The sequence below is a fragment of the Polyodon spathula genome, chromosome 14 (genome assembly GCF_017654505.1).
Source record: "Polyodon spathula isolate WHYD16114869_AA chromosome 14, ASM1765450v1, whole genome shotgun sequence".
Lineage (NCBI taxonomy): Eukaryota > Metazoa > Chordata > Actinopteri > Acipenseriformes > Polyodontidae > Polyodon > Polyodon spathula.
This window is the reverse complement of record NC_054547.1, coordinates 4,908,543-4,922,691: the sequence shown is the minus strand read 5'-3', so window position 1 is coordinate 4,922,691 and position 14,149 is coordinate 4,908,543. Positions and strand designations below refer to the sequence as shown.

At 35.9% G+C, this 14,149-nt stretch overlaps 1 protein-coding gene across 1 annotated transcript; it reads right to left on the bottom strand.

Moving 5' to 3' along the window:
- Window positions 1-656: 656 nt before the first annotated feature.
- LOC121327069 (cell division cycle 7-related protein kinase-like) lies at window positions 657-13,172 on the bottom strand. Its single transcript, XM_041270864.1, is given in 11 exon segments — window positions 657-1,249; window positions 1,472-1,621; window positions 3,433-3,515; window positions 4,395-4,576; window positions 5,954-6,188; window positions 9,022-9,149; window positions 9,238-9,331; window positions 10,554-10,689; window positions 10,841-10,927; window positions 12,007-12,046; window positions 13,158-13,172. Coding segments are annotated over 11 exon segments (1,548 nt in total). The 3' UTR covers window positions 657-851.
- Window positions 13,173-14,149: the final 977 nt, after the last annotated feature.

Sequence of the window (14,149 nt, the reverse complement as noted above, 5' to 3'; positions counted from 1 at the left end):
TAAACTTTACACAGTTGTGTGCTTTTGAAGACATGAATGAACTTTAAACTAAAAGCTTTAAAAACAAAACAAACACTCCATTGTAAATGATAAGCTGTAGTATCTTCCCTCTACGAACACCTGAACGGCTTTCACCTGCCAAACCTGACCACAATGTTTTATTGTATGCAAGGCATGTCCCACCTGTATAACGGGAGCCAAGAAAATCTGTCATCTCTGCTTGATTGTAATTTTGCCTTATGCTTTCTTTGTTCAAAATATCAAGCACATTTGCAGGTGAATAACTGTTCATTCCATTTCATTCATTAGACGGGAGATGCTCGGCGCACAAAGATAACTTTTTGTAGTATGAAAGCCCTCTGTGACGTAATCACTTCTGCATCAGTTCCCTTGAAGTTATGTCCAGGCACACCATATAGATGACAATAGCTGGAAGAACAAGGTTCCTCTTTAATAGGTCATTTAAGGTCACAGAGTTCTGAAGTAATTCTTTGCTTTTATTAAAAAGTGACATGACTTTCCAACACAATAAAAAACACATGTATAACTGGTTGTTATCAGTAAATGCCAGATTAAAAGTATATAAGGAAAGAACAACAATACAAGGAAATCCCTCACTGCCCTGCCTGCCACGTGCCTTGGAATGGATTGTTGCAATGGCAATTTATAGCTGAATAGTCTTGATTATTTTCCATGCCTTCTTTCAGGTGTTGTTTCCATTATACCATCTATAATAACATGTCCTTGAAGTTCTCTGTCCATAGAGAAAATAGAAACAAGGCACTTTGGAGAAGCTTGGCTCCTTGTCAGAAAAGCAGAGTTCATCCACCGCTCCAGCAGTGGGGTAAAAATCAGAAGCCTTGAAAGAAAGGGTGCAGCAAAGCCTGGCTAGCCTGTATCCTTGTAGCAGGATTCAGATCTAACAGTTTATCAAGAAGATCATATGCCGTGTCAGGAACTCTGTCCCACCCCTTTATATCTGACAACATGTTGCTGTCTTTGAAGTCCGAGTTGCTTTTGTCCTGCTGGGCCTCTTCTAGACTATATTGCTGGGGTTGCTGGCATCTTGTGAAAGAAATATCCGCCTTTATAGGAGCACAGCAAGCATCAGGTGTAACCAGAAGATCTTCCAGTACTGTGTTTGTTTCAGAGACACAGTTCCCCTTCTGAGAATGTGTTCCTCCTAGCCTCTCACACAGAGTCTTTAAATCCTGAGCTGGAATGTCCTTGCTGCACAGAACTGATTTACCTGCAGAACAACAACACATATAAAACAAACACTGCAATGCTACTGAGCGATGCACACATAAGCATTTCAAAAGATTTTACTGATGATGTCCACATGCACCAAAATGAAATAGCTAAGTAGTCTTTACTCATATGGTTATTTACTGACTGTCAAATTTTAAGGAAAAAATTATTACATTAAAATAATAAATAAATAACTGAACGCGTTTAAAAATGCACATACCGAAGGTTTTAGCAGCACGGACAGTTTCTTTGGATCCACGGATGGTCATAATTTGTGCTAAGGCAATTAAGTCATCACTTGCTTTGAAAAAAGGATATCTATCACTGAGCAGGGACAGGAAAATGACTCCTGCAGACCACATGTCAATCGCTGCAAAATAAAACACATTATAAGCTAGTATCAAAGAAACAACAATTCTAGGCATGTCTTGCTCCCTAAAAGGAACGTATCAATTTTCATCAACTACAAAAATGTAATTTAAAACATCTAGATTCAGTCTTTTCATACAGCTGTCTACAATTTTGAAAACATTAAAACAATACAGCGTGCAATTAAAACAGCTATGGTCAAAAGTTTTGCATCACCTAGAATTTTACGATTGAGACAACTACTACAACAACATAATTTAGAGGATTATTTTATTATTTAGAACATATTTTAGATAATTTAATATCACGCAATCAAAGAAACTACAAAAAGATATTGCAATAGTAGTACAGTATTTCGTTAAGCATACAGAAAACTACAAAGCAGCACGTAATTTAATATGTTAACCTAACATTATTCAGCAGGTTTCATTCGACTTAAAAATTTGTTCATTCTATAGGGGAAAACTTTTGGCCATAGCTGTACATATTGGGAGAGTGCAATTAATTTTATGTAACTGTTATGCCAGGCCTTTAAGTCTAACTAGGTCTTTACTTGCAAATGTACTGTTTTTTCATGGACACCATCTTCGATACACTACTGTACAGATAATTAAGGAATGAATAATAGAACAATATAATGGAAAAGCACACCAAACGTGGGCAATTACTAGAATAAAACTTAAATCAGTATTTTCCTTAAGTTCTTAATGTGATACAAATACATGTGCTTCTAATGTGTTATGTTATTTATTTTTTGTGTCAGCCCTGGTAAATTAAATTTTTAAAGCAGGGTTGAGATTTAGAGTTTAAAAACAAATCTGTTTCGCAAGACAAACATTTTGGGGCCCCACTTTGGACTCTTACTACATGCTAACCACATGACTTGCAACACATTGGCATGCTATGGAAACCCTACTCACAGAACTCAATTTCCCACGAGCTGAAATAATTACACTGCTGTCAACTGTTATTATTTGCACCTGTTTTGCAATGATCAAACACATGACATACAACATTATTTTCCAGTTTCTTTTTAATTTTAAAAAGCATATTGTGTTAATTTACAAAGCACAACAGCACAATTACTATGGGTCTAGCGTGTGCATTTCCAGTCTAGAACAAACCTAATGTTTTGCCACGTGTATTTCCAATAATACAGACACTGCTGAAATCAACATACTGTAAAACAAGGGTGTCAAACTGCAGCCCTCGAGGTCCGCAGGGTCTCCTCTAATTATTTATTCAATTGGACATGTTTAATATTTTTTCAAGGTCTTTTACAGTTAATGATTTTAAAAAATGTAAAAGCAACTTTGAAAATGTACGCATTTCCCTTAGATTAGGGGAAAGACATAAGAAAGTTACGAGTGTTTAAAATCATGAATTTAGGCAGAAGAGACTTTAGAAATGAGTCAAACAGATGTTCTGGTACCAGTGTTGGCTGCTTGAACGTAGGCAATTGTTTAACAAATCGAAAAAGTGAAGTCTTGGTCACATAGAAAATAATAAAAAGCATGCAGCTAGCATTTTATTTGCAGAAATGGGGGAAAATGCGCCATAGTAATTATGTGTGCCTTCCAGTTATAATACAAAACAAGAAATGGCCTATTGCTGTTAGAATTCATTGTAAAATTAATTCCATATGTAATTGAAAACATGATAACACTTAAAAATACAACACAGGCAATTGAGAAGTTTGATGAAGGAATTGTTGGTTGTTTGATTTAATTTAGCAGCTATGGTCACTCAAAACGTTAAAGAGCCATTGAAAAGTTAACAAGTAAACTCTCTGTAGAAACAGAAGTACTGTACCTGTGTTTTGACTGGGACACTTTGTAAGGGCTTCGGGTGCTCTAAAACCAGGAGTACCTGCCCTTGGAGCTACTTGTTGCCGTCTTTAAAACAAAACCAAAAACAAAATACAGCATATTTATTTATAGATGGTAGCTAAACCTTAAACCTGCACAATCAAAATCTATTTAACACCCATATTTAAAATACCTTTTCATGTCTGAGATATGTGCAGGACAGTTAGTGCACAGGAAGTATATATCACTGACCAGGACCATTACAGAATCTGAATCTGGTTTTGTTAGTTTTTTTTTGGCTTCTTTACCTCCCACTCTATGGCTTTCTTTTAAATCAGACATTCAAGGTTTCCAAGACAAATTAAAGCTTCCTTGTCATTTCAAATTCTTTCAGTTTTGTAAAAACTATGCTGGTCTTTGCCGATTGTTTGTTTTCAGATTTTGTTTGGGAAATTATGTGCACAATTCAACGACCATCTGGAATCATTTATTTGGCTGGTGGGAGGCAGAGATGCTTTTGTTAGCCATGGAAACCTTGTACTATAGAATTAATGTGGGAGATGTTAAAGGCAAAATCTGTCCAAAATGGGATAGTATAGAAAAAAAAAAACACAACAGTGTACAAAAGAAAACAACAAGACTTCAAAAACCCATCAATCATTCTATATGTGAATAAAGCAGTGGAGTACTTGCTTATTTTGAGGAATAAATAGAAACACATGCCCTACACATTCCGGTCAACACCCAAAACTTCTTGTTATAAAACCCTGCCCAAAATTAACTAAGTAATTTCAGACATATTTGCTACATTAGCATTAACATCCATTTTTTTTTCATAGTTCCGTTCTCAGTTTTGAGTACTCTCCAATTTAAGGTCCCGGAGGTGATAAAAAGAGCAGAGTCAGAAATTCAGAACTCTTAAGGTTCAACAATTTGATGAACAGCGAATTTTGTGTTCAGCGTTACCTTGAAAGACACATGTTGCAAACTCTATCCGTCATGTAGCAGTCACATGTCAGGGTTGCAGGGCACTGGGCGGTTGGTTTTCGGCTGTGGTTGCTGGCTGCACCTTTAGCTAGCACTGGCTTGAGTTTTGTTACTGCCATTTTCCTGGATGTAAGATCTACAGTCTTGGATGGTTTCACTGGCTAAAATAAAATACATATTAAATGAAATAAAAGCATGCAAAATCAACAGTATATTCATCATTCATGATGTATCGGCTTGTTGGGTGAGATTGCTTTTTTCTTTTTCTAAATTTGCTCATGTTCCTGGACCCAAATGTCAGCCACATTTAAATTTCTTTATGAACTGTTGGCATTTTTATACAGCCAGTAACACAATCTAATGCACTGTGACCAATACGTTCAGCCTTAAACAAGAATAAGCCACAAATATTTATACACGCTATTGATAAAAAATGTGTTCAACACAAAGTGCTCCGATATATATATTATATATAGATATAAAATATATATATATAATATAATATATATATATGTGTTGTGATTACCACATGACCACTTTTCCCTACGACGTTGTTAATGAAACTCTGCTGCAACTATCCCCTCTGAGAATATTTAAAAAGATACGGGTTTGTGACTGTTTAAATTTGGTTAACCAAAAGGACATTCTTGTAGTTTTGACCAATTGTGATTCCTGTACGGTAAAGTCAAACGGTATACACTTTTGATTATTATATATATATATATATATATATATATATATATATATATATATATATATATATATGTGTGTGTGTGTGTGTGTGTGTGTGTGTGTGTGTATATATAGAGTATATATATATATATATATATATATATATATATAAAGACCTATGGTCTCCGTCAAATAAATAAAGCAGGTGCTTCTAAATCTTTCAGACACCTTGATCCCCAATAGCAACGTCTAGATAGAGCCATAAACACCCTCACAAGTGCAACATGCCATGCAAAAGCTGACTATACAATATGCCAGAAGGTGCAATAAGCTGTTTGTTATTTAACAGCAAAGCTAGACCATTCAAGTGGAAAGGTTCTAAATCGGAGAGAACCGATTACCTTCTTTAAGCATACCTAAGGTGAGCTTGTCTTTTAACTATATTCATAACTATTCTCAGAGTTTATTTTCCCAACGCTTTTGCAAATACAAGTACTGGTAACTGGTTAGGGCTTTCCCTACAGCTCCCCCTTCTGGTGAAATGGTTTTTTACACCAAAAGTTTTCAAACACTGCTGTGTTGGCCAATGTGCACTTTGACCTAAAAAAAAACCTGCTGAAAGTGTAAGCACATTTTTGTAATTTAATTTAATTTAACTGCTTTCCTATTCTGCATTATTGTTTGTTTTTGTATCAACGGGGGATAAGTTACTAAAATGTACAAAAAGACCAATTAATTAAATTTGCTTCTGTTTGGTTTTTTTATTGAAATTTATAGGACAAAAAAAAAAAAAAATCAGCTTTGTGGTCATATAACAAAAGTGTTCTTATAAATGTTTTTTCAAACAAAGAAATCTGATTCAGAACCTTTCCTTGTTTAGCCTGTGCAAGAGACCAGGATCGTTTAACAGGTGGTTTTGCAGACGAGTTCTGAGGGATGTCTTTAGCAGCTGTACTACTGTGAGGTGTCTTATTCCCCGTGGTGATGCGAGATTTATTTTTCGAGCAACTCCCCTGCTGGCCCTCGCCCCTCAGAACCTTCAGGAGCTCAACTTGGGTATCAGGAGTACCCTGTGCTAGACCAAAATCCACTAATGCATACCTGCAATTAGAAAAAAAAACACACACTTTAAAATAATGGGTACAAATTCCTATTGATTCCGACGCATTAGCTGCATGCAGAGTTCCACTTGAATTCATTATGAATGTGTTGCAGTAAAGTTATAAAACAGTGCCTGTTAAAAATGCACACAAGTTAATATTAGTTGTGCATAAAGTCTCAAAGCCCTACAATTAATACATTTAAGTTCAAATGGATGCTGTGTTACAAAATCAGCTGTACTTGCTGAATAATAAAAAGGAAGCATGAATTGAGCGATTTCTGTTTTGGAAAGACCTGTATTGCAATAAAAACCTTCAATTCTCCAATTACTGGTTGTCTCCAGGATTTGTTTAATAACTAAAAATCTGCAGAATTCAACGTTACAAGCAATTACCTCCAAGGTTTCTTTGTTTGGAACAATGTTTATCATGCATTTTCCCATTGTGCCAAAAAGAACACATTTCACTTCTGATCATGAATCCAAAGCAATTATTTCTATTGTTAGTGTGCCAGCTCTGTGTGATGTTAAGACTGTTTCAATATTTTTATTCTTTGTGGATAAACTAGTGACGCACGTATCCCCACTATTTATATTGGCTTAAATAGTCTTAAAGCAACATTCTGAGTAGATATCCATATTATGGTGGCATCATGCCTCTGTAATATGATCTTTGACTATAGTCTCATCCCCAAGGTGCACCAATAATCCTGTTTACTTAAACTTAATATATTTAAATACACTCAACAGAGGATAAAAGAACACCTTCACATTCCTGGATTATTATTTTTTTTTTGTCCCTTTTAATCATCAAAGCACAAATTGTAAAGCACGTGTTCAAAATATGGCCAGTGTCCATTGTCTGGTTGCTTGAGTCAGAGCCATAAAAAGTCAGTTTTCATCCCTTCATTAGATCTAGCACCCGCCTCCCCTTCCTCAAAAGGATTGCAAGATACAGTGAATAATGTAGTACATTTTGAATGCAGTACTCTGAGCTATCAACAACCACCATGCAATGAGAACATGCAGCTGAAAGGAGGTAGATACAGTGCCGTGAAAAAGTATTTGCCCCATCTGATTTGCAAGATTTTTGCACATTTTTCACATTGAATTTGGTCAGATCTTTTTGTGGGTTGTAGTAGTTTATATAGGGAGTCTGAGAGAAAAAATGACACCAAAGTCGTCTTCTTTCATTTGTTTGCTGTTCAAGGTAATCAAACATGCAATCTTCAGGTGTGAAAAAGTTATTGCCCCCTAGTTACCTCAACCCAATTAAAGAGATAGTTAGGGTCAGCTTTTTGAATACTTTGGTTAACAATCAGGCCTGATTTCGGCCAGCCCTGCCTAATATAAATTTGACTAACTTTGGCCCTTGCCATCATAGTGAAGTTGTCAGCACACAGGTTCTAGAGGCACATCATGCCATGATCAAAAGACATTCCTGAAGACCTCCAGGGAAAAAAAAAACGCTGTTGACGCCTATCAGTTTAGAAAGGGTCACAAAGCCATTTCTAAGGCTTTGGGGCTCCACCAAACCAGAGTCAGTCATATTGTCCAAATGTAGAAAATTTGGGACAGTAGTGAGTCTTCTCCGGAGTGGCCGTCCTGCCAAAATCTCTCCAAGAGCAAGGCGTAAAATCGTCCAGGAAGTCACAACGAACCCTAGAACAACATCTAGGGAACTGCAGGCCTCTCTTGCTTCGGCTTGGGTCAGTGTTCATGACTCCACCATCAGAAAGACTCTGGGCAAAAATGGGTTTCATGGCAGAGTAGCAAGGCGGAAACCACTGCTCACTAAGAAGAACATGAATGCTCATCTCAAGTTTGCCAACAATGTTCCAACAATGGAACAATGTTCTGTGGACAGAGTCGAAAGTGGAACTTTTTGGCCAACGTGGGCCCCGTTACGTCTGGCGAAAACCAAACACTGCATTCCACAGTAAGAACCTCATACCAACGGTCAAGCATGGTGGTGGTAGTGTCATGTTTTGGGGATGCTATGCTGCATCAGGACCTGGATGACTTGCCATCATTGAAGGAACCACGAATTCTGCTCTGTATCAGAGAATTCTATAAAGAATGTCAGGCCATCCGTCCGTGAGCTGAAGCTGAAGTTGAAGCTGAAGCACAGCTGGGTCATGCAGCAAGAAACTGATCCAAAACACACAAGCCAGTCTACATCAGAATGGTTGAAAAATAAGAAATTTAAAAGTTATGGAATGACCTAGTCAAAGTCTAGACCTAAACCCCAATGAGATGTTGTGGCAGGACCTGAAACAAGCAGTTTATGCTCGAAAACCCACAAATGTCACTGAGTTGAAGCATGAAGGAGTGGGCCAAAATTTCTCCACGGTGCTGTGAGAGACTGATCAATAACTAGGAAGCGTTTGATTGCAGTTATTGCTGCTAAAGGTGGCGTAACCAGTTATTGTGGGCGATTACTTTTTCACACGGGGCATTGAGTGTTGCATAAATTTCTTTAATAAATAAATGAAATAAGTATCAAAATTTTGTATTATTTGTTCACTCAGGGTCCCTTTTATCTAATAATAGATTTTAGTTGAAGATCTGATAACATTCAGTGTCAAAAATATACAAAAATGCAGAAAATCAGACAGGGGGCAAATACTTTTTCACAGTACTATATATAGTTCACTGAAATACTAAAATTAACCATTAAGATTTTACTGTGAAAATGAACTCTAATAGACTGGAATATGAACTTCTGTGTTATAGACTACACAAATGGACAAAAAAACAGACTACATATACTACACTTTGCCAGCAGAGTCTGCATTCCATAAATGTATAATAAAGTTAGTAAGGTATACATACTTTTTCTGCTGCCTCTTGTACAGGAAGTTACTTGGCTTGATGCCAAAGTGATGTCTGTGCGTTAGTGCTTTGAGCATGTGGAACATATACTCTCGTACTTCTGCAAAACTGAAGCAACCTAAAATTTCCTGAAAAAATATGGTAGCATATACCCCCCCCCCATTTGGTCATTTTACTATATTCACATTTGTGGATCAAATTACAAAACAAACTTACCACAAAAGACTCATGTTTCAGATAAGGCATAACAATAACCAAATGGTCATCCTTCCTTAGGCAAGATGTCACTCCCATGACATTTTCTTTTCCTCTAGAAGTAAAATAAAAAAAGGTTCTCCTATTAACATTTCTTTCAGCTACCACAAAAATGTACTGTTGAAATGTGTTAGCTATAAAAAAATATATATATATTGAGATCATTGAGATGCTGTGTGAATCTCAAATATTAAAATGTAGTGGTTGTTTGATTCCTTGTTTAATCCAAAAGATCATGAACCCTGGTGATTACACTTTTAGAAATTGATATTTTACAAAAAAAAAAAAAAAAAAAAAAAAAACGTGTACAGTATACGTCCCCCAAAGTATACCGCAAATATATTTAACAGCAAGTAACAATAGGGTTAAAAAATAAATAAATCACATGCACACACAACATACAAAAAGATTATACATTTGTGTTCACCACTATATAAAAATATTTTCACCAAGACACTTCAATCTGTAAAGTTAAGCTAAGCCAGCTAAGTACAGCTTTTCACCTCAGTTCAGATTGTTGGTTGATGCCCTTTCTCTTGCAACGCCACTATATATAACATTCTTTTGTAACATTACATGAAATACAAAACAGTACAGCACAGTACAGGCTTCTCTTTATACAGCTGAAGGCAGACCAAAAAAACAGCTTTTTTTTATCACATAACTAAAGTATAATGTTATATCTAGACATCACAAGATTTTTCTTGCTTTTATTAGAGAACAAACGGACACTTGATATTTAAAATATGGTCAATATTTTTTTTCTTCTTCTCATGAGCTTCTTAAGGGAGTCATTCATATTGTATTTCAAGAAAATGATTATGTTTGTTCCATAATAAAAACTGGAAAACAAGTGGAAATGGCAGTAAAACAACCCGATTGTTTCTGACATTGATTGACAGTCTGAAAATGCCACGCATTCTTACAAAGCCACTTAAAGCATGCGCTATAAAGACTTGTTTTGGTTTAAACCCAATGAGAGAGTACAAGTTTAAAGAAATGATTGCAGTCACAGGGTCCAAAAATCTCAATGCAAGCTTGATCCAAAGGCTTCCAAATAGGCTTTGTATAACTAGTCTTATCACTGTCTCTTACCCAATCTGTCATTAACTTGTAGTTGAGAGAGAGAGAGAGAAAGAGAGAGAGAGGGGGGGGGGATCTGTTCTGGGGTTCACTTGCTGGTAAAAGATTGGGATGGTTTAGTTGAAGTGACCATTAATACAGCTTTTACCAGGACAGACAGGAACTTTCACAAAAGGACTTGCCAAAGATCTCACCCAGCCACTGTTAAGCACTGAAGTTCTGCAGCGATTCATACTGGATGGCTGGTAGGAATTAAATGCTTTAAAGCAAACTTCTCTTTAACTCCAGATCTCAGCTGTGCTGTTGCCAAGTAAACCGAGCTAAAGGTACCTGTCAAAAGTGAAATATGTAACATTTAACATTTACACACATGCAAAGAACTGTCTAGAGACCAAGCAGCAAGATCAAAATTAAACAGTAATCACTGCATCACAAGTAGCAGGTACTTTCCACTGGTTATAAAAACAAGTACTGTACACACCTTCTCCAATTTTGTCTTCGATCTGGAAGATTTTGGACAGCTGTGGTACCGTCTCATACAAGCTTTCAATATCTTCTCTTACTTCACCTAAAGAAAAACGAGAAAAGTCAATTGGACTTTTTTTTAAAAAAAAGTTTTAAACCCTTTGATAAATAAGTAGGCGTATAAAAACACCATGGAGTTTATTTAACGATCTGAACAGCATCTTGTAAAAATACAGTGGTCCTCTCACTATGTTCATTTCATTGGACTTTTCCTCCCCAGCCCGGGTGCTTTCTTAATCCCCTTTTTCACATGAAGTAAAAATAGAGTGGGGAAAATGCCAGCATTAGAGTTAAGGAATTGAAGGTTATGTCTTTTTATAATAAACCCACAACTCTGTGTTATGTTTAAAAAAATCATTTTTAAAAAATAATTTCTTTTTCTACTATATCATAAAAGTAGCAGGCTTTAGGAAACTGAACATGGTCAGTGGTGTTGTCCTAAACCTAAAAGTACTGAAACGCAAAAAAATATAGATTTCTTAAACAAAAAATGATACAAACTCCTGTTTTATTTATTCACTGAGCTTGAGGTAACATTTAATAGGTAATACATGCGTCTCGCATGCAATTTTATAGGCCACTCCCCCAGTCAGTGCTGCCAGTGCTGCTACTAAAATGAAAATATATTGTATGTCAATACATTTACAAAATATATTTTCCTTCCATAAGAGATACGTGCCGGTTATCGGAGACGGAGACTCCGATTCTTGTCCCACAAGTAGCGGAACGCAGGAAAACTGCTTCCTAACGCCTATTCAATGGCAGGGTACAAAAAGACCATTTTGATTTCAACCCGGAAGAGATCGCTTCATTGGTGCGCATGCATCAAATTTATTCTTAAGTTAAAGCTTAAGTCAAGGTTTTGCCTATTTAAAAAAAAGTACAGGAACATTGTTCCGGCTCGACTACACCACAGATTGTGATCTCTCGAAGACTTTTCTTAAAAGCACAATAAGACAGATGGCACAGTGAAGTAAGGGTTATTATAACATTAACAAAACCATCTGTATTAAATATTACATTCTAGAGAGGGAATCCCAACAAACACATCTACACCAACTACTGCTGGTCAATATGAAAACAACAAACAAAAAAAACAAAACACATTTATATAATACTTACTTGAAAGTTTATATCTTCCATCATGTTTGTCATCCTTTGACTGAACATACAAAAGGTCACTTTTCTTCCACAAAGTTTGTGGGGGCAATTTCCATTATATGAATACCTACAATGGGAATTAAAAAAAAAAAAAAAAAACTATAAAATAGAACCGTAATGTTATGATCGCTGTAAGAATCTTCTAGAAATTAAGGAAAAATACAATTTCTTTAAATTTTGATTCTGCTCCTTGGCTTAGTGCTGCTCTTGGTAACCCATCTGGACTCTCAATAAGGTCTGCATTCTGACTGAAGTAGAGTGCCAAGGTGCATAACATTAGAGAACTGTGTAATGTTTTAAAATTGTAATGTTTCTTTGAACATGATTGTTGTGTTTTATTAGCAAACATGTTGGCAGCTTGCTAAAATATGCTACATGTTCACAGTATGATTTTATAACTGGCAGCACCAGTGTATGGCAATTCAGATCAAGCAGGTCTTCCATATTTGGTGATGTGGCTTCCTGACAAATATTTACACAAGCCAAGAGGCATTTTTAATATACTCTGCAAAACTCAGTGCCATTTAGTTTTTAAACGTATAGAATATCCATATTGCAATCATATTAATATCTGTAAAATGAAATACTGACATTACAATGGAAGGTTACAAAGAGGCAATGGCCTGTCTGTGTGTAACAGGATTACAATAAAACAAACGTTTTACAAATCTTGGAGTTGAGATTGAGATCATTAGGTATGGTCACACTTTCCCTGAAAATAATTTACATATGCAACAACAAAGCTAATGCAATACCACAATCAATACATAACAAACCAATCTCATGGTGTTCGTGACAATCTACCACTGACTTTCACAACAGAACAACTTTTTTGTGATGATTTGTTGCATACTATCTATCAATGCGCGTTAAATTTGTCACTTTTATTATAAACATCCCAACAACACTGTACCACGTTTATGAATTTAGTAACTGAAAGCAAATTAAATACCTTTTAACTTAATACCACAGTAAAGCGCACACTGCTTCTGTTGTTTTCTCTTCCATTCTATCTTTTTACTCCAACAAACTCCTCGCTCAAAATGACGTAGACTGGGAGTTTCCTTACCCGGAATCTGAACACAGTAGAGTACCATCATTGCATCACTTACTGCATCATCAGACATCATCTGGTAATTAATTCAGATCCAAGACACATCGGTTACCATGGATAAATGTAACAGAAGGCGGTACAATGTGGCTCGTCCGGATTTAACTATAACCCAATACCCGCAACAACAAATTATTTCCCTAGTTTGAATCAAAGGAAAGCAATTGGAACTGAATTGGTGGAAATGATAGAAAACAGATGTACTGAACGGTTAAAAAAAAAAAGGTAAATTGAATGTAATGCGTACTAGAATCCTCTTACTGTATAAATAATGTGGCAGCTTGTAAATTTATCATGAAAATAGAGACCATGGTAAATGCATATACTGAACACAGGGAAAAACAGTTCGTACTAAATTAAGCTCTTTTTTACCCCTTCTGATAATCCACAGCTTGCTGCACTTGTGTTGAAATAGGTGCCTATCTGTACTTTGCCAATTAACCAAGCCAGCAAAAGTGTATTATATACAGCTGTGACGTTACAAATTAGTATTGTGTATAAGAAAAGTATCGTAATGTAGGCCTGCTGTACCTTCTGTCAAAAAAAAAAAAAAAACTGTTCCTGCCCCGATCCTTGAATTTGTAACCTCTGTGTGTGTATGGTTTATAAAAGCAAAATGGTAAACTCCCCTAGAGACACCTGGACCAGGTAATGATGATGGAGCAAGGGTTCTAATTTAAATGTAGTTCAGTGGACAAACAACATCTGCTCCCCCAACCCCTCCTCCCCAAAAAACAAGACTTTGAAATAAAATATTTTTTAATTAATTTTTTTCATCAACAAAGAACTGTAAAGTTTTGCTTTTATACATAAGTAGAACACCCACTTTATTGATTTTGATTATTACATTGTATACATTTAGTATTTAAATATATTTCAGATACAGCAGAAGGATGTGAGATCATTAGCTAAACAATCTTACAAAGATACTAATTCTACTTAAAAAGTGCAATAAGGAAAAACTTCCTGAAACATGAAAATTGATATGCATAT